The sequence below is a fragment of the Sapajus apella genome, unplaced genomic scaffold (assembly GCF_009761245.1).
Source record: "Sapajus apella isolate SASKATOON/1434 unplaced genomic scaffold, GSC_monkey_1.0 scaffold14, whole genome shotgun sequence".
Lineage (NCBI taxonomy): Eukaryota > Metazoa > Chordata > Mammalia > Primates > Cebidae > Sapajus > Sapajus apella.
Genome location: NW_022436954.1, coordinates 18,368,778 through 18,386,693, shown reverse-complemented (window position 1 = coordinate 18,386,693; position 17,916 = coordinate 18,368,778). Strand labels below are relative to the sequence as shown.

Here is a 17,916-nt window from a genome sequence, read left to right as displayed (position 1 = left end):
GTGACTTCAGGCCAGTGAGCCTCAGTCTCCTCCTCTGTAAAACAGGACTGCTTACCTCGAAGAGTAGTTGGGGGGTTCTGATGACATAATGTGTATAAAGCACTTTCAGGAGTTACCTAAATACAGGTGTAGGTCCTAGGAGGCTGCTTTGATTGCTGGGAAGAGCAGCGGGCTTCATGTCAGGAGGTCCTGGTTTCAGCCGTGCTGTGTGACTCGGCAAGAGCCCGTCCCTCTCTGGGCCTCAGCGTCCACAGTGTGAAAGAGGAGTTGCAGACAGCCCTCACTAAGATGCCTCCTTCTTTGATGGTTCCCTGATGGCTCTGTGGGAGTTCTGCATGGGACAGAGGAAAGGGGCTGGTGGCAGGGACAGGGTGCCCAGCATGGCTCAGCTCACGGACTAGAGAGGCGTTCTTCCCAGACCCTGCAGCTGCTCTGTGCCTTGACATTCACAGCTCCGTGAGCCTGGGGTGCAGGGGAGGCTGTCATTTAGGATTCAATTGCATCCACAGCAGGCTGTGCTCCTGGTTAACCCTCAAGGCACCACCCCTCAGGAGCCTAATTAGATTTTATCACGCTGCTCAGCTGCGACCATGTCCCCGTGTTGGTGCCAGCACCAGGCACGCCAGGATCTCAGGCCAATTGCTTGTTTATGAGACCGTCTGTCTTGGGATGAGGCCCAGCAGGCACAGCCAGTGAGCAAATAAGTCCTCCCCATCAGCCTTGAACCTGATGGCAAGAATCACTGTTACCCTTCCAGGCCTCAGACCGGCGTCCTGACCAAGGAAAGGATGTGGTTTGCAGTCCAGCAAAGGCTGGCTACAAATCCAAGCTCCATCTCTTCCCAGTTCCGGGACCTTTCTAGCCCCGTGGAGCTTTAGTTTTCTCATCACTAAAAGGGAATGATGATAATATCATCTACTTTGTAGAGCTTTTTGGAGGATCAAGTGAGATCATTTTAAGTGAATGCCTATAATGCATTGCCTTACGTGATCATCAGGCCTCAGCAACTGTTGACCCTGTCCTGGTCCTCCCCACATGGCCTCTCTGATCTAGGCTTTCCCCTACCTCAGCCTCACCCTGGCAGTCAGGGTTTCGTTTCTGTATCTTGCCTGGCAAGCCCAGGACACGTGGTTAACGTGGCCATTAACACCTCTCTCCGAGTAGGGGCTATGGTGATTGAGTCTCACTAGACTTGAGTGAGTCCTTGAGGAAGGGCAGCCCCTGGCCCTATGCCTTGGGCAAGTATAGGGCTGGCACTGTTGGTGTCCGGGGCGCAGGAAGGAGGGAACAGGGTGTGCAGCCTGTCAAGTGCTTTCACCCTCATCATCTCCTTGCATGCTTCTGGAAGGGATCCTAGAAGTTAGCTCTGAGGCTCCCCACCTCCCAGATGCGGAGGCGAGGCTCCGGAGGTGAGGCGTCTGGCCCAGGCTTTGGGCTGGCACAGGCAGATCCTCCGCTGGTGGGAACCCAGTGGTTGCAGGAGAACACAGGGTCCACTGAGGCTCTGCCCTTGACCACAGCACCCTCGCCTGGCTGGGGCACATGCAAGCCCTTTCTCAGCTCTGCACCAGCCCAGACTTTGTGTTTGCTTCCATCTCTCTTGTCCACTGCTTCCTTTCCTTCTCTCCAGAAAGCATGCCTGGGGGCTGGGGGGAGTAAAAGTAGAAGGAGTGATTTATGAACTGAGCTGTTCTTCTTAATCAGAGAGCCCCTCCTGGGCCCCCACGCTGTGCAGATGGGGCTTAGCCGCCATCTGGGTGACAGGAGGGGTGAGATTAATAAAGCTGTCTGGCCCGGGCAGGGGTCGGCCCAGGAAAGCCCCGAGGCCCTACGTGACCTCCATCCCATCTCTGTGCCTTTCTGGGCCTCGGGGCTCCCATCTGTCAAGGGATATCGGGCCTGGGCCATCCCCAAGGGCCTCCAGCTGGCCCAGGGAAGGAGTCTAGCCAACTTCCTGGGCCTCTGTGCCTGGCTGCCTGGTTCAGGGCAGCGCTGGGCTGGAGACTATGGAGACTGGTTTTGCTAACCAGGTAAATGAGCTCAGGGGAGTTAGTTACCCTGCCCAGGCTTTAGCTTCCTTATCTATAAAATGGGATGATAACAGTACCCACGTCCTCAGTAAGGATTAAATAAGGTAAGGTATGAGAAAGGTACAGCGGAGTCTGGTACATGGTCAATCCCAGTCGTTATTAGGTTCAGTTATCACAAAATTGTGGCAATTCATTAGAATTTGACTTTGTTTAGGGGAAAGATGTTTGTATTCATGCTACCCAAGCCACGTGTCCATGGCTGTCCTCCACGCCCTGCTCTATTCATAACTGGTGGATGTGGGCTGGGGATCCACTTGTTTCCAGTATGCGATGCTGCTGGAAATAGCCCCCATGTAATAGCTATTACATGGTAATAGCCCCCATGGTACTATGAATTCTTACCACCACCTTTGGCTTCCAAATTCATCATCACAGTTTTCCAAGGACAGCCCAGCACCTTGGAGAGGGTGTGATTTACCCAGGGGAGCTGGCCACGGCAGGCGCCAACCCAGCCACTGCAGAAGCGTCAGTGATGGGGTGAGCGTGGCTGGTGTCACTGGGCTGTCCTCTTCCAGGGCAAATGAGCCAGTCAATGAGGTGGGGGCTCATGGAGGACAAAGAGAACAGGGGAAAGGGGGTTAGTTCAGGGAAGTTAGGACTCCATGAGGGGTGAGCCCATTTTCAGGACAGGGGACAGCATTCAAAGGGGCTGGAGCTCCCAGGTGGGGTGGAGGCAGGCAACTGCCAGACATTCCCCCAGAGTTCGGTACCTCCTCCTTGTCTCTGAATTGGCCTGTGTCACCCACGCTTCTCGTCACAGCCTCAGTGTCCAGAGGGAGATGAGCTGTCACACTTACGGCAGCAGCCTGAGAGGCTGGGCAGGGAACAGTGATGTAGGGGACCAGGGCTGGGATGGAGCAGGAAAAGAAGAGAAGCAGGAAAAAACCATCACTCCGTCCTTGCTTCCCTGAGCCCTGGGGCTGGCCATGGGGCACAGGCCCTGAACTGCCAAGCCGGCAACAGCTTGAAATCTCCCGAGGCTGCTCGGCCTTGTCACTGACATCTCCAAGCCTCAGTTTCCATCTATAAAATGGGGCAATAGCCTGCCTCACGGGCTGCTGTGAGGATTCATTGTGATCACACAGAAAGAGAAGGCACTTTCTGTCAGGGTCACTTTTGACTCTGACCCCTGAGTTTGGATTCCAGCCATGTCACTTACCAACAGTGTGACGTTGGACAAGTCAGTTCTCTCTCTTTTCTATTGGACTCAGTTTCCCCATTGTACTGTGGGGATGATGGTGTGATACCTACTTCATGGGATTGTTCTGAGCATTTCATGAGCTCATGCATGTCAGCACTGTACCCCAAGTTCATGGCGTGCCTGAAGCTGGTGCACACCGATGGGCAGGCAGTTGAAGGGCCTGTCACATATGTATGTTTAGGCCAAATAGGGGTGTCAGCTCCCGGGGCTGTGGTCACGTCTCAGGAGGGAGGCCCCTTCCCCTGCCTTTCAATCCTCCCATTTCTACCTCTGCACTCCTGCAAGACTAACCTTCTCCATCCCCTTCCCCACTACCCCCTCCCCCACCCCACCTGGAGTTATGCTGGAGGCGGAGTGAGTCCTCCCCACTGTGGGATCCCCAGCCCTGCTGTTATCTGCCTGCTTGTCTCCTCCAAGCTACCACCACTCACCTGTGTACCCGTGATCATTTTTACCTCGCACTCCCTGGCACCGCCCCGGCACATAGTAGCAACTCAATGTACATCTACTGAGTACAAGTAGATGGGTGAGTGGATGGATTGAGAGAGGAAGGGAGGAATGGGTAAATGGGGAGGAGTCTTTCACCCACCACCCCTTCACTGACCCCAGGCGGCCTTGTACTTGAACAGGAGGGATTCTGAATAGACATGGATATCTCCCCCTTCCTTCCCTAGAGATACCCCACAACCCAGGCTTCCCCAGGTCCCAGTACTTCCTGGGACTGTCCTCTAACCTGGGGTGTGAGCAGGAGCTGGCTGTGGAATTCCCCGAAGGAGTGATAGAACAGGAGTCTCCATCTGGGCCTGTGTGATTTCTGAAACTGAACCCTCATTTCTACTGTTGGGAGCTGGCCCTCTGAAGGAACCTTCTGGCAAATCCTTATGCAAAGCCAAGAAACACTTTCCAGCATCAAATCTCTCTGTGCTGGGAGTCTGGGTTTTGGGGGAGGAAGTTGAAGAACCGGGCCTGCTGGCATTCTCTCTGCTGAGGCATTGTGGTGGATGCCTGGGTGGCATCAAGGGACGTGGACCACTCACACCCATTGTCTCCTCCCAGGCCATCAGCCTCATGCAGCCATGTCAGCATACGTGAAGCCCATGCCAGAATCTGCAAGACCCTTAAAGATGTGGCTTCCCAGGCAGCTCCTGCAAGGGCACCCAGGGGCTGCCATCTGGGTAGAAGGTGGACACTCGGTGCAGACCTCCCCTGCTGGAGTGGCCCCAGCTGCCGAGAGCTTTGCATGAGTTCTAAGGGGCCCAGATTAGCAGGACACTTTCCCCGAGTGTGGTATCTGGTGGGCGGGTTTTCGTAAGCAGCTCCTTTCGTGGGGCTGCACCTTACTGACTTCCTGTAGTAATTAAACATCTTCTCTTATTGGACAAGCTGGGCTGATAAAAGAAATATACACGAGCCCTGCTCACGGGAGATTCTGTCTGGCTGATGCCCGAAGAACTACCTAGGTGACACATTGGCAACTGCCTCTCCTTTCTCAGTGCACCTCTGCCCCGTCACCTGACACTGTCCCTTCTCCACTCTGATCCTTTCCAGTCTGTCTGTTTCCTTCAGTCTTTCCCTCTCTCTCAGACTTGGCTCTGTGTATTTCTCTGATTTGCTGACTCTACCATTTCTTTTTCCTGTTTTCCCGCTATACATTCATTCATTTATTCATCCAGATATATTAATTGAGGACCCACTATGTGCCAGGCACTGCTCTAGACATTAGAAATAAGCCAGTGAACGAAAGAAGTCCATGCCTTTATGAAACATGCATTCTAATAAAGGCAGAGACATACTCCCAAAATAAATAAGTAGCACATAGAATATGTGGTGTATCCACAAGGCACTGGGCTGGGCTTCCAAGCTCATATCCATGACTCTTTAATTGGTTTTGTAATTTGGCCAACCTCCTTTTCCCTCTGTCAGCCTCAGTTTTCTCATTTCCAGAATGAGTGTATTGGGCCAGATCATGCTTCCCAACCTTTGACAATGAAGAACTTCTTGTATTGATCTGTTGGTGATGTAAGTTACACAAGAGCTGGATCGAAGTCAGCACTTACACCAACAGTAGTGTCAGAAGTTTATCTGAAGTTCCCTTAAAGCCCTTTGTCTTAGTGTGTTTTCTGTTGCTATAACTGAACACCCGAGACTGGATAATTTATAAAGAAAAGTCATTTATTTCTTACAATTCTGGAGACTGGGAAGTCCAAGGTCAAGCAGCTGCATCTGATGAAGGCCATCTTGCTGGTGGGTGGTAGGGGGGCAGATTCTTTGCAGAGTTCCAAGGCAGTGCAGGGCATTACATGGCAAGGGGGCTGAGCATGCCAAAGTGACTTTTATTATAGACCCACTCTCAGGATAACCAACCCACTCCCAGGATAATCCATTAATCCATGAGTGGATTGATCTAGTCATCAGAGCAGAGCCCTTGCAATCCAATCAACTTTTTTTTTTTTTTTTATGAGACAGAATCTCACTCCATCACCCAGGCTGGAGTTCAGTGGTGCTGTCTTGGCTCACTGCAGCCTCCACCTCCTGGGTTCAGGTGATTCTCCTGCCTCAACCTCCTGAGTAGCTGGGACTACAGGCATGTGCCACCATGCCTGGCTAATTTTTGTATTTTTAGTGGATATGGGGCTCACTATGTTGGCCAGGATGGTCTCGATCATCTGGCCTTATGATCCACCTGCCTTGGCTTCCCAAAGTGCTGGGATTGCAGGCGTGAGCCACCATGCCTGGCCCTAATCACCTCTTAAAGGTCCCACCTCTTCATCCTATTACATTGAGTATTAAGTTTCAACATGACTTTCAGAGGGGACAAGCAATCAAACCATAGCAGCCTTAAACACCTGGATTTGTTATACATGAAACAATTGGCTGCATCTGAGGGTCATGTTGTATAAGACACCTATCTGTAAGCACAGGACCTTCCTGTGGCCAGATGACGGTTGCTGTGACAGCCACATGAGCCTTCAGACCACAGGATCCACATAGCAGATCCTGAGGCAGACGCCACGTGGAAGGACAGCGGGATCACAGTACCTAAACTGCTCTCCAGTGTGCTTTCCAGGCGCACGTGGAGAGTGGAATTCCCACTCAGCCAGGCTTGCCTCTGATATGACTCCTGCATTTCATCCCTCTGGGCCTCAGGATGTAAATAATTTTATGCACCAAATAGCATGTTCATTTTTGTTCTGCAAAGTCATACAGAACTGGTGGCCAGAGATTCTGAACAACCCGAGAAACAAGATCCCCCCACCTGGGGGTGGTTTAATGGCTCCAAAACCCAAGACACTTGCCCCTTGAGCCAGCCCATGGTGAGGGGTTGATGTCTGAGGTGTTATTTGAAATATTGAAAATAACTTTAGGATGTGGTTAGTCTCAGAGGATCCAGTTTGAGAACCACTGAACGCAGTTGCTCCCCCTGCTTCAGAATCCTTCACCCAGAGTCCTCCTCTCTCCTGAAGCTGAAGCTGTTGTGCCTGGTGTCTAGGAGAGCAGCTGGGAGGAGCTACCTTGTGGCAGGGCTGGAGGGAGGAACAGAACCCAGAGCCGGGATGGAGCCTCCGTGTGTCAGGCGCTGTGTGATGAACTGTACCTCTATGATATCACTTCATGCTCAGTTAGCACAATTTCTAGCGGAGGTCAGCATTCCTGGCCCCACTTTGCAGGCATGATCTCAAAGGCCTGGAGAGGTCCACAGTCCTGAGGCAAGAAAGTGACAGGCTGGGTCCCACCTGACCCCACAGGCTCCACCCACACTGCTAGTCTCCCCCAGGGCCCCCTCAGCTCAGGGCAATGGGGAGACTTTGATGGGCCTCCCACCACTGGCCCCAGGAAGGGCATCATGTCCCTCAGCAGACAGATCCTCCGTCTGCTTCCTAAATGCCTCTTTTTTGAGTAACAATAAAGCTCTTGAACCTCGTGGTCTCAATTTTCTTCCCATCCCACCCTCGAGAGATTCTCCATGGTTCCCCCCTCTTTAGAAGTAAATTAGGGAACTGTGCGTGATGACTTAACTTCTAGAAGTCATCCATGGATGGGTGGAGCTAACAGCCAGGCTGAGATTGGAGGACCCATGTGCCTGTCATTCTAGTCTAACCAATTGGCTGTGGAGGTGTGTCCCCACATTCAGAAGGTCTCTATAGGGGATGGTGCAGGGGACCCCTGGTCTCTAGGCTTCAGCCTGGCAGTGGAGGCTGGCTCTGGAGGCTGTCCCTGCTGGAGAATGGGAGATGAAATGGCATAGGTGGTGTGAAGACAGCTCTGCACTTTGGAGGAGGATGGATGAATGGGGCAAGGGAATTCACATCCATTCAGAATGATGATTAAGATTTGTGGCTGCAGATTAAGACAGACCTGGGTTCAAATTCTGGCTTAGGCACTTCTGTGCTGTGTGATCTTAGACAAGTGATTCCACCTCTCCGAGCCTCAGTTCCCTCCCCTGAAAAACAGGATTGCATTACCTATTCCCAGAGCTTTACAAGGATTCAATGAAATGTGTGCGTTCCCCGGCACATAGTAAGAACTCGATGTATGCCAGTGGTTACTGTTATTAGCTACCATGCGCCAAGCCCTGTGCTCTGCATTTTCCATGCATCATGAGGAAGGCATTATGTGTATCGTGACTTTACAGAGAAGGAATTCAGTTGTATGCAGTTAGGTAACTTGCCCCAGCAGCTATGCCTGGCAGAGGCAGGACACCGTCCCGTCTTGGGCACCAAAGCCCTCTTTTTACTCATCCACTCTGCTCTGAAACTGGAACCCGGCCTCCATATTCTCCGCCAGCCCCTGGGGCTCACATCATCTATTTTGCTACCTGACTCACCTTTGAGGTCCTGGGAGGCCCTTCCCAGGAGACACGTCTCCTTTGATTGCATTCGTCTGGAGCCCAGTGCTCCGTGAGCTGGGGCTATGAGATGTCATCTACAATGAATGTGGTAAGCAATAAATACAGGTAGCCCGTTTATGAGCTGCCATGTTTATTACACTCCTTAATTGCTAAAGAGCCAGAGCTGGCTGAAGCTGGATCCTACCCTGGAGAGAAGCTCTGCCTGGGTGGGCAGAGGGAGGGGCGATAGAGCCTGGTCCCCCACACAGGACTACTCAGCCTCTTGCTGTTGTGGCTGCTCTGCCTCCAAATGCCGTTGATCCATCATGGCCTGATAGAAGAAGCAGTCAGGCCATCAGATTCCTACTCTGCCATTTGACACATGAAGACGCTGAGGCCAGAGAGAGAAAGTGATTTGCCCAAGGTCACACAGCAGTGACTTAGAGAGCAGGAGCCAGGGCACCAGACTCCTAGGCCAGTGCCTCTTGTACCTAACTCTCTGCTTGAACAGCTGCTCCTGGATCAGGTAGAGCACAGGATCTGGAGTTGGGTGAGTGGTGAAGCCCAGTCTGTTCATATACGCTGTGTGATTCTGGGCAGGTTACTTGACCTCTCTGAGCCTCAGTGTCCTCATCTGTAAAGTGGGCATAGTACGTCCCACTTTATGGACTTTCTGGAAAGATTAAAAGTAGTCAGTTCTGCGGAGCTGGCACGTGACTAGCCATGAGTCAGTGCTCAATAAATGTTCGGTCCACAGGGCGTCTGAGATGCATGGAGCTGAAGTCAGCCAAGAGCTGAAAGGAGAGATGGGTCAGAAGGGAAAGGCTCCGGGGTGCAAGGCACTGTCCTGGGTTTCTGATCTAAGGGAACAGCAAGCCTATAAGTAACCTATGAAGGCAGAGCTAGGTGTGGATGTGGTAGGAGCTGTCCACCCTGCTCTGTGCAGGACAGCGGGGAGCCCTTTACACTGGACATTTTATAGATGAAGAAACGGAGGTTCCAAGAGGCCAAGTCACTTGCCCAAAGACACAGAGATAGAAAAGGTGATGGGCTGGGATTCAAACCCAGGTGTGTCTGACTTCAGAGTCCAAGCTTAGGACCATGCTGGTTAGATGCAGGTGAGATGCTCCTTCTAGAAAGACAGGGATGATAGGAGGGATGTGGCTGGCAGGCTGGAAACAGTATCCTGGGGGATGTTCTGCAGAAAGAGAGCCTGGCCTTGGTGATGAAGGAAGGGTAAAGGCCCCACAGTCAGGGATGATGGCCAAGATGCTGAACAACCAGGATTCACTGGCATGAGCCAACCAGAAGAGATACTGGCCAGACAGGATGGCCATTCCTATGGATCCCCACTGAGGACCTGTGAGGGTAGAGGGTGCCTCTATCCTGCTGCAGGCCCTGCCCGCTGGCCTCTGGGAGGGTGGGGCCTGGAGCAAAGGAAGGGATAGGTTCTCCTGGTGCCTCCCATCCCATGCAGCTCTAAGCTTTCTGGCCTCAGGAAGATCTGGAGAGAAGGGCGAGCAAGCAGGGCATTCAGAGGGCCCTGTCCTCGCTGTCCTCACCCAGGAGAGGGCACGACAGAGAAAGGAAAGGGAGCACAAGAGATCGTGGCTGTGGGTTGGAATCCTTGTGGCTCCACTTTCTAGCTGTTGAAGGCAAGGAGGCTATGAATGCCCGGAAGCATGCCTTAGCCCAGCACCAGGCCTCCCGCACACCCTGCGGAATGAACACTCCCTGTGTGGAACCATGGACAGTCCCTACTGTGCCCCAGGAGGGCACAGCCACAGTTCTGCTCCTCTGGGATTCACCGGGAACACTGGTTGGTGACGTAATGTTATATATTTTGGTGGGGGCAGCAGTGGACATCAGCAGAGGCCATGGGATATTATACTAGGGAAGGCCCTGAGCTTGGCTCGATGGGGACAGGAGGGGGCAATCGAGAAGGCTTCCTGGAAGAGATGATGCCTGTGACGAGTCTTAAAGGATGAATAAGAATTAAGTGAGACTGGAAGTAGGTGGAAGGGCAATCGAAAGAGAAGGGATCAGCATGAGCAGAGGCAGCAAGCAAGCCTCAGGGAGGTACCTCTGGGGACTCTGCTTTGAGGGCGGTGATTGGAAAGTGAGGGCAGGAGTAACAAGAGGTGGCCATGGGGAGCCTTGAGGTTCTGTGGTCTGGAGGAGGCAGCTTGGTCTCCTGTAGCTGTCGGGTTTTCAGCAAGAAAGTGCTGTGGCGACATGTACTTTGTGGAAAGATCCTTCTGGCAGCAGGGAACCACTTGACTGAAGGGGAGGTAGGGACGCCAGTCTCAGCCCAGAGGCGGTGGCCGTGTCTGGATGGGAGAGAAGGCCAGGAGCAGGGCTGCGGCTGGAGAAGTTTCAGAGACCCCTGGATAGAGGATGGTGTCATCCGATTCTACCTCCAAAGGCAGATGGCATGTCATGAATTCAGGCCATGCTTACTGAAGTAAAGAAAAACGCCCCATCACACTGCCTGGGTTCCAGTTTTGGCTTCACCACTCACTAGCTATGACCTCAGACAAGTCACCTCACCTCCATCTGACCCAGTTTCCACCTCCAGAAAATGAGGATAATAAGAGTACTAATCTCATGGGTTGTTATGAGTTAGTAAATGTAAAGTATTAGGACAGAGCCAGCACATAGTAAATGCTCAATAAATAGTATTATTTGTAGGGGTGGAGACTTGGGTGGGTGACCACAGGAAAACCCTGATTTTTCCTTCCCCCAGCACAATTGAAGAGAAGCCCTTGGGGCACTGTTGGAAGGACAAAGGCTTGGAGCCTGGAGCCCCTGAGTCAGGTTCACCCTAAGATTTTTCCATTTGGATGGCCTTGCGTTCCTCACCAGCTAACTTGGTGCCTCAGTTTCTCCCTCCTGGTAAGAAGGAGGATGTCCCAGGTGGGCTCTGAGTGTCTTCCCGTCCCGGCTTTGATGCTGAGTGGCCCCACCTGTTCTTCCCCTGCTCAGCACTTTTCCAAGTTGGCAATAAGGGCCAGTGGAACAGCAGGAGGAGGCATCCCTTTAGGGAGGAGGACGGTCCTCTGGCCCCAGGGCCAGTGCTGAATCCAAAGCCAATGTGCCTGGCAGTCCTTCCTCACGAGCTCCAGGCGCCTTAGCCATGTCTGCCTGGCCAAGGTCAGCTGGTGGACAGACACCTGGCACCTTGGCAGAAACAATGAGAGGAGGGATGCGAGGCGCCACTCCTGAGACCAGGAATCTTTCCCGGTCCCCTCCCCACCAGCTGGCTCTGTCTGTGCTCCTCTCTCCATGGATTCAAATGCACCTACAGAAAAACTCTATCTCAGACCAAAATGCAGCCTGGGGTGGTGCTGTCATCACCCATTAGGAGAGGGGTGGGGCGGCCGGGCAGGTGAGAGCCAGGCACTCTCTGCTCCGTCTGTTCCTTATGATATGAGGGTGCCAGCCTGGCTGCTGAGGAGAGTGTTGGATTGTGGTTTGGGGTGGGGAGGGGACAGAGTTGCTGAGACCCATTATGTGCCATGGGCCTTGTCACTGCTTTCTACAAGCTGTGTGGCATTGGACAAATCCCTTAACCTCTCTGAGGGCTGGGCTGATGGAAGGATTTGTGTAATCAGAGTACATACCTCCTTGGTGGTTGCAAGGATTAAATGAGATAATATGTGCAAAGCCCTGGACACAGCGCTCGATCCCCAAACAGTGGCTACGATTATTACTATTTCCCCAACTTTGTTATAAATTGATGAATAATGATTTTATATGTTTATGGGGTCTAATGTGATGTTTTGCTACACATTTTACTATTATTAATATTAATAATAATAAGCCTCCCAGAAACCCTTTGAATAAGACTTAGCAACCTTATCTTGTGGAGGAAGATGGAGTCCAGCCATGTCCTGTGGGAGAAAGTGGGAGCTGCAGAAAGTAACCAGACACCATCTCCCCCACATCCGTCCACACCCCAATTCGTACTCCCAGAACGCTTTGCGCCGAGTCCTGTCATGGAGGGACAACCCCGGCCCCAGCAAAGCACCTGCAGTGCTGGCAGCTCAGGACTGGCTTGCGTTCTGGCCCTGCCCCTTCCTAGCTGTGGGACACTGGACATGTCGCTTTCATTCATAGTCTCAGTTTCCCCACCTGTCACATGGCTCTCTCATCCCTGCCCCGAGTCTCTCCCCAGAGCTGTTAGGAAGAAAACGTGAAAATAATGAATATGGAATGTAAACATGTCTTGTGTACCTTGAAATCTGACTCATGGTGGCAGATGCTGTCAGCCTCCCCTGGGGGATGGGGACGTTTGCATTTCTGTCCAGCCCCGGCCATGCCTGGCAAGCCGCAGGTGCTCAATCGTCATTGGCTGAATGGAATCATGTTCAATGACTTGCTGCCGTGGGTATACTTTTAGGTGAAGTATAATCTTCTTAATCTTCTCTTTAAAGTTGGAGAGAGCAACACCCAGAGAGGTGGAGTAATTTGCCCAAGATCACACAGCGAATGAAAGCTGGAACCAGAGCTGAAACCCAGATGGGCCAGCTCCAGTGCTCTCATCTCCACGATCGGCCTCCATCTTTTTCCAGCCTTTGCAAGGGTGGGGCTGGCTGCGGGCACCCTCTAGGGAGGGCTGGGGTTCTTCTTGGGTGGGGTCCCCCATCGGGAGGACTGAGGTGGCCTTGTGTTTTTAGGTGGAACATCATGGAAGGCGACTGTCTGAGCTGCATGAAGTATCTGATGTTTGTTTTCAATTTCTTCATATTTGTAAGTATTGCTGGGTCTTCCCAGACCTCTGCTGGGTGGGCAGAACTGGCTGCTGCTTTGAGATAGTCACACTGGGCCGAGCTCCTGGGGTGAGCACAGAGGCCAGCGCTAGAGGGAGAGGTACCTGCCAGCCAGGCTTTCAGGGAAGGGAGCCCCCAGCAGTGCCCACCCCACTCTGGAGAGCCCACCTTCTTAGGAGAGACATTTTACACAGGCTGTGGGGTGGTCAGACCCTCTGACAAAGGTGGAGGGGACCTTGGCCCAGCCACTGTCTTGGGATCTGACCCCTCGTGGGGAGTGGGAAAGGAGGGGATGGGGTTGATCGGAGGGCAACAAGAGGGAGCCCCACCCAACCTTGTCTCCGTGAGCAGTAGATGGACTTCAGAGCTGGAGGGGCCAAGTCTATGCAGCCGCCGGATCTAGTCAGAAACTCCTCTGGGCCTGGAAGACCTGCATTCAAACCCCGGTGCTACATCTTAGCAGCTTCTGATTTGAGAAACAGTTCACCTTTCTGAACCTCAGTATCTTCACCTCTTAATGACCTACCTCAACAGGCTCTTTGAAAATTAAGTAAGATTAGTTTACAAAGTGACCAGGATGTAGCCCGTCCTCCAGAGCTTGGCCCCATTTCCATCTGACCTGCGGATTCTGTATACGAAGGGACAGAGGCCCGGACACTCAGGTGGCCCACCCGCCTGCTGAGCCCACCCCAGGCTCTGCTCAGACTTGTGGCCCCTCCCAGGAGTGGAGCCATGGCCCCAGCTTCTTGGGCCCCCACAGGCTTTCCTGGTCCGGCCTCAGCCCTTGATCTTGGTACATCTAAGACCTGGGTGAATCAGGCTCTACTTGCATCCTTCAGGGCAGGCTCTTGAAAGAGGGAGTCCTCTTTCTGGCCAGGACTGACCGTCTATTTCTGTTTGTCCGTCTTTCCCTCTCTGCCTATCTCTATCTCTATACCTTTGTGTCTTTTTAAAAAATACACATTTCAGCAACTCCCTTAGCTTCTCTTCCCTGCCTTATAATCCTAAAATGCCTCGAGCCTTGCAGACTTGAATTCTAGACCCAAGGCCACCACCTGCCAAGCCGGGTGACCCCGCACAAACTTACCCTCCCTCCAGCCCCTCCCTTCCCACCCGAAATGGAGCTGGGCCATCCATGAAGCGTTTAGCGTACAGTTGTGGAATCCCAAGATCTCCAGCAGCAATAAGGAGGTGCAGGTTTTCCTGGGAGTCATTCTGGGAGACCAGGGAGAGACCCGGCACGGCAGGTGGCAGGAACGGAAACTCTGTCGCTGGCCACTCCAGTTCGGCCTTTCCTGCTCTTTCCCCTGCTGGGTCCCTCAGGCCTCGCCACTGGACTCCTGCCCTAAGGACACCTACAAATGCTCCTTGCCCAAAGCCATCAGCTCTCTTCAGCACGCAGTCCTGCTCAGCCAAGCCAAAGCCCAGCAGTTTTCCTGTCGCCCCACTGTCAGCCCTCACCCAGGCCTCTGGGGGCCTCCGGTCCTCCTGCCACACAAAGGGATTTCAGATACTTTACAGCCCTAAATCCCACGGTGCCAAACTTTGGTTCTTCCCACAACAGGTCTGCTTCTAATACTTACCCGTGCCTAAGAAAAATGGAATAGGCGGGGTGCCGTGGCTCCCACCTGTAATCCCAACAGTTTGGGAGGTCAAGGCAGGTGGATCACTTGAGCCCACAAGTTTGAGACCAGCCTGGGCAACATGGAAAAACTCAGTCTCTACAGAAAAATACACAAATTATCGAGGCGTGGTGGCATGTGCCTGTGGTCCCAGTTACTTGGGAGGCTGAAGTGGGAGGATGACTTGAGCCCAGGAGGTCAAGGCTGCAGTAAGCCATGATCCCACCACTGCACTCCAGCCTGGGTGACAGAGCAAAACTCTGAGTAAAAAGAAAAGAAAAATGGAACAGATATTTATTGAAATCTGCTAAATGCCTTCTGTCCTTTCTTCCCTGGGACTGCCTTAGCCTGTGAGTATTTGAGTCTTTGACGACAAGGAAGCTAAAAGGCTCAGAGAGGTTATGCCACTTGCCTTAGGTCACACAGCTAATAAATGGCACAGCTTTCTCTCTCTAGACTACACTGCCTCTTTCCAAAGATAAATAAGGCATGGAGAACCCATGTTGATGGAGACATAAATCTGAAGGCTTTTGAGCCATTGATTGGAGAGTGGGGAGCCCACTCTCAGGTTGGAACCTCACTGAGAATCCCATGCAGTGACGATGACTTGGCCTGTGTTTTCCCAGCCCCTAGCATGGGTGGTGCGAACACAGCATAGGACTCACTCAGGGCATGTTCATGATCCTTTGTTTAAGGACCTGGGATGGAGCCCTGACTCTGCCATGAACTTGCTATGTGACCTTCAGCAAGTTGCTGGCCCCCTCTGTGTGGAATCAGAGGGTTGGGTTAGATGGCCTCCTCATCCACAGGTCTGACATTTCAGGAGAAGATAAAATAACCTGTATATGATGCGTGTTTTTTTTCAGTAGCCCAGGGTGGGGCCTGGGTCAGAAATTGGATGTAGAGGATGTGTCTTGCACTTAAGATCATGGCAATTAGAAATATTCATGACAATTCAAGGCGCAGCTGGGACCTACCGGCTCTCACTGCAGATGAATTCCTGCCCAGCTCACCTAGTGCTTGATGCCTCCGACCCTGGGGCTGGCTCGGGGAGTGCTGGGTCAGGAGTGCCTAACCTCCCTTTCTGGCTGTTTCTCCTCCCCACTCCTCCACTGGCCGGAGCAGCTGGGCGGGGCCTGCCTGCTGGCGATCGGCATCTGGGTCATGGTGGACCCCACCGGCTTCCGGGAGATCGTGGCTGCCAACCCCCTGCTCCTCACGGGCGCCTACATCCTCCTGGCCATGGGGGGCCTGCTCTTTCTGCTCGGCTTCCTGGGCTGCTGCGGGGCCGTCCGTGAGAACAAGTGTCTGCTGCTATTTGTGAGTACCCCAGTCACCACCCCACCCATGGGTGCAATGCGGGGTGTCGGGGATCGGCTGCAGACTCCCAGGCCCTGGCTGGCTTCCATTCAGACCAGTGCTTCCCAAACTGGGGGCTGTCAAAGCAGAAGGGATCATGGAGACGACCTGACCCTACTCATTCCGGAGTCAGTGGTCCTGAAGCCCTGAGATGTTCAGCGACTAGCCCGGAGTCCCATGGGAGTTGGGGGCAGAGGGGATAAAACAGACGCTGGGCCAGGGCCCCTGCAGCGCCTCAGGCTGCCTCTCCCCATGCCTGTGGGACTGTTTTCTCCCTGGGGCCGCCCTTTCTCTCTCCCACTTCACTTTGCTTCCTGCCTCCAGTCAAGCCGGGGCCCTTGGCTCAAGGCACACTTGGCCTGTGTCCGCATGCTAGGAAACTCAGAATGAGGTTTGAGCCACGTGAACCCACCTCCAGGGGTGGGGTGGTCCCCAGCCTTTTCCGTTTGCCTTGGTGGCCCCAGCTTGCAGAGCCTGCTTTGTACCAGGCCCATCACTGCAGTAGATGAGCTGGCCCCGGTGGAGAGGGCCTTGGTGTCCAGGTCTGAACAGCCAGGCTCCTCCAAGGCACGGTCAACTGAGGTCGCTGACAAGGACCTTGCTGGTTTTCCACTTGCTTGCTTTTAAAAACTCTACCATGTAACTCCTCAGTAATATCCCTGAAATGGCTAGTGGATGAGGCCTTCCCCTTGTAGATATCCAATTCTGAAATAGGTATGATACGCCCTCTGAAGATTTCTTATTCTTTAAGTAAATAGCCCTTGAGCTCCTATATGGGCATGTAGTACACTGGGTGCTGGACATGTGCCAGTGGCCAAGGTCCCATCTCTCAAAACAGGCACGGGGGGTGGGGGGCAGTCGAGCCGTGTGGATGAGCTGGGCAGGGGGCGGGCCTGTTTGGAGTGGACTCCCTGCTCCATCCTCTAAGGGTGCGGCTCCAGCCTAGTTCCTCCACTTCCCTGAGCAGCCGTGTCTTCTGCTAGAGGGGGCTGACCAGCTCAGCTCTAGATCACAGCCAAACCAGACAAACAGTGGGCGTTCTGGTTCTCTAGTCTTCTGGATTCCCCTGGGCAGTGGCACTTGGGGCCTCTGTCCGCTTTCCTGTGCTGGGCGGATGGGTCTTCACTCCTCTAAGAGGTCCTGGACTTGGAGAACTTCTGGGCTGAGCCCAGTCTCGCTACAGGGTAAGTTAAAACCCTGTTTAGAGAAGTGTGCATGTGGCTGGGTCAACTTGCCGATGCTCCTTGTGGGCGGAGCTGAATGACAGGGAGACCTGGGCAGGTCGGCTGGAGGGCTGCCTTGCGAGGTTCTGTAGGTACACCAGCACCAGCAGTGCTGGGAGGAGAGACCTGGCACCATGCCTCCTCCCCAGACGAGAGCACGCTGCACAGCCCCATTCGTGTCCGAGTGAGATGCCCCCATCCAGAGGAAGTGAAGTCAGCTGCGAAATGAGTGACAGGGAGCCTTGGGCCCATTTGTCCTTCAAGAGCCCAAACACTGCAGACCTCATTTGGAGAGAAACAAAGAAATGCTGTGAGCGCCCCCTGGTGGACAGTTCTCTACTGCTTGTCACGGCGCTTACCCAAGTCTTGGCTGGGGAGTCGGAGGGGACTTTAAAAGGAGCTGGAATATGGGTCCCAGGACACACCCAGCCTCCCTCTCCCCCTCCTCACCTCGGCCCCCAGGGGCTCATTCATTGTTAATGGGCTCGTCTTTGAAGCCAAGACAGGAAGCCAGGCTGGTGTTCTTGGCTGGGAGCAGGCTGGGGCGGCTCTGGCTCTCCTGCCTCCTCCAGTAAGTGGCTGCCTGCAAACCTCCCATGCTGTGGGAGGCAGGACTGAGACCCAGGGGCAGGAGATGTGTCCACAGTCCTCCCGAGAGAGCTGATCCTTCCTCAAGGCCTGATGGTAGACCCCCTCCCCTCCCCTCCCTGCCCCCATCTCTCTCCCTATGTCCCCCTTCCCACTGCCTCTGTCCTCCTTTTCTTTTCTTCTCTTTTCTTTTCTTTTCTTCTTTCTTTCTTTCTTTCTTTCTTTCTTTCTTT

The 17,916-nt window shown here is 53.4% G+C and overlaps 1 protein-coding gene across 1 annotated transcript in view; it reads left to right on the top strand.

The window, feature by feature from the left end:
• The window catches only part of TSPAN18 (tetraspanin 18), a 170,592-nt gene that overhangs the window by 134,230 nt on the left and 18,446 nt on the right, over window positions 1–17,916 (top strand). Inside the window, exons 4-5 of the mRNA XM_032283716.1 lie at window positions 12,799–12,871; window positions 15,639–16,019. Coding sequence (XP_032139607.1) covers window positions 12,809–12,871; window positions 15,639–16,019 — 444 coding nt within the window. The 5' untranslated portion in view covers window positions 12,799–12,808. The remainder of the gene's footprint in view (window positions 1–12,798; window positions 12,872–15,638; window positions 16,020–17,916) is intronic.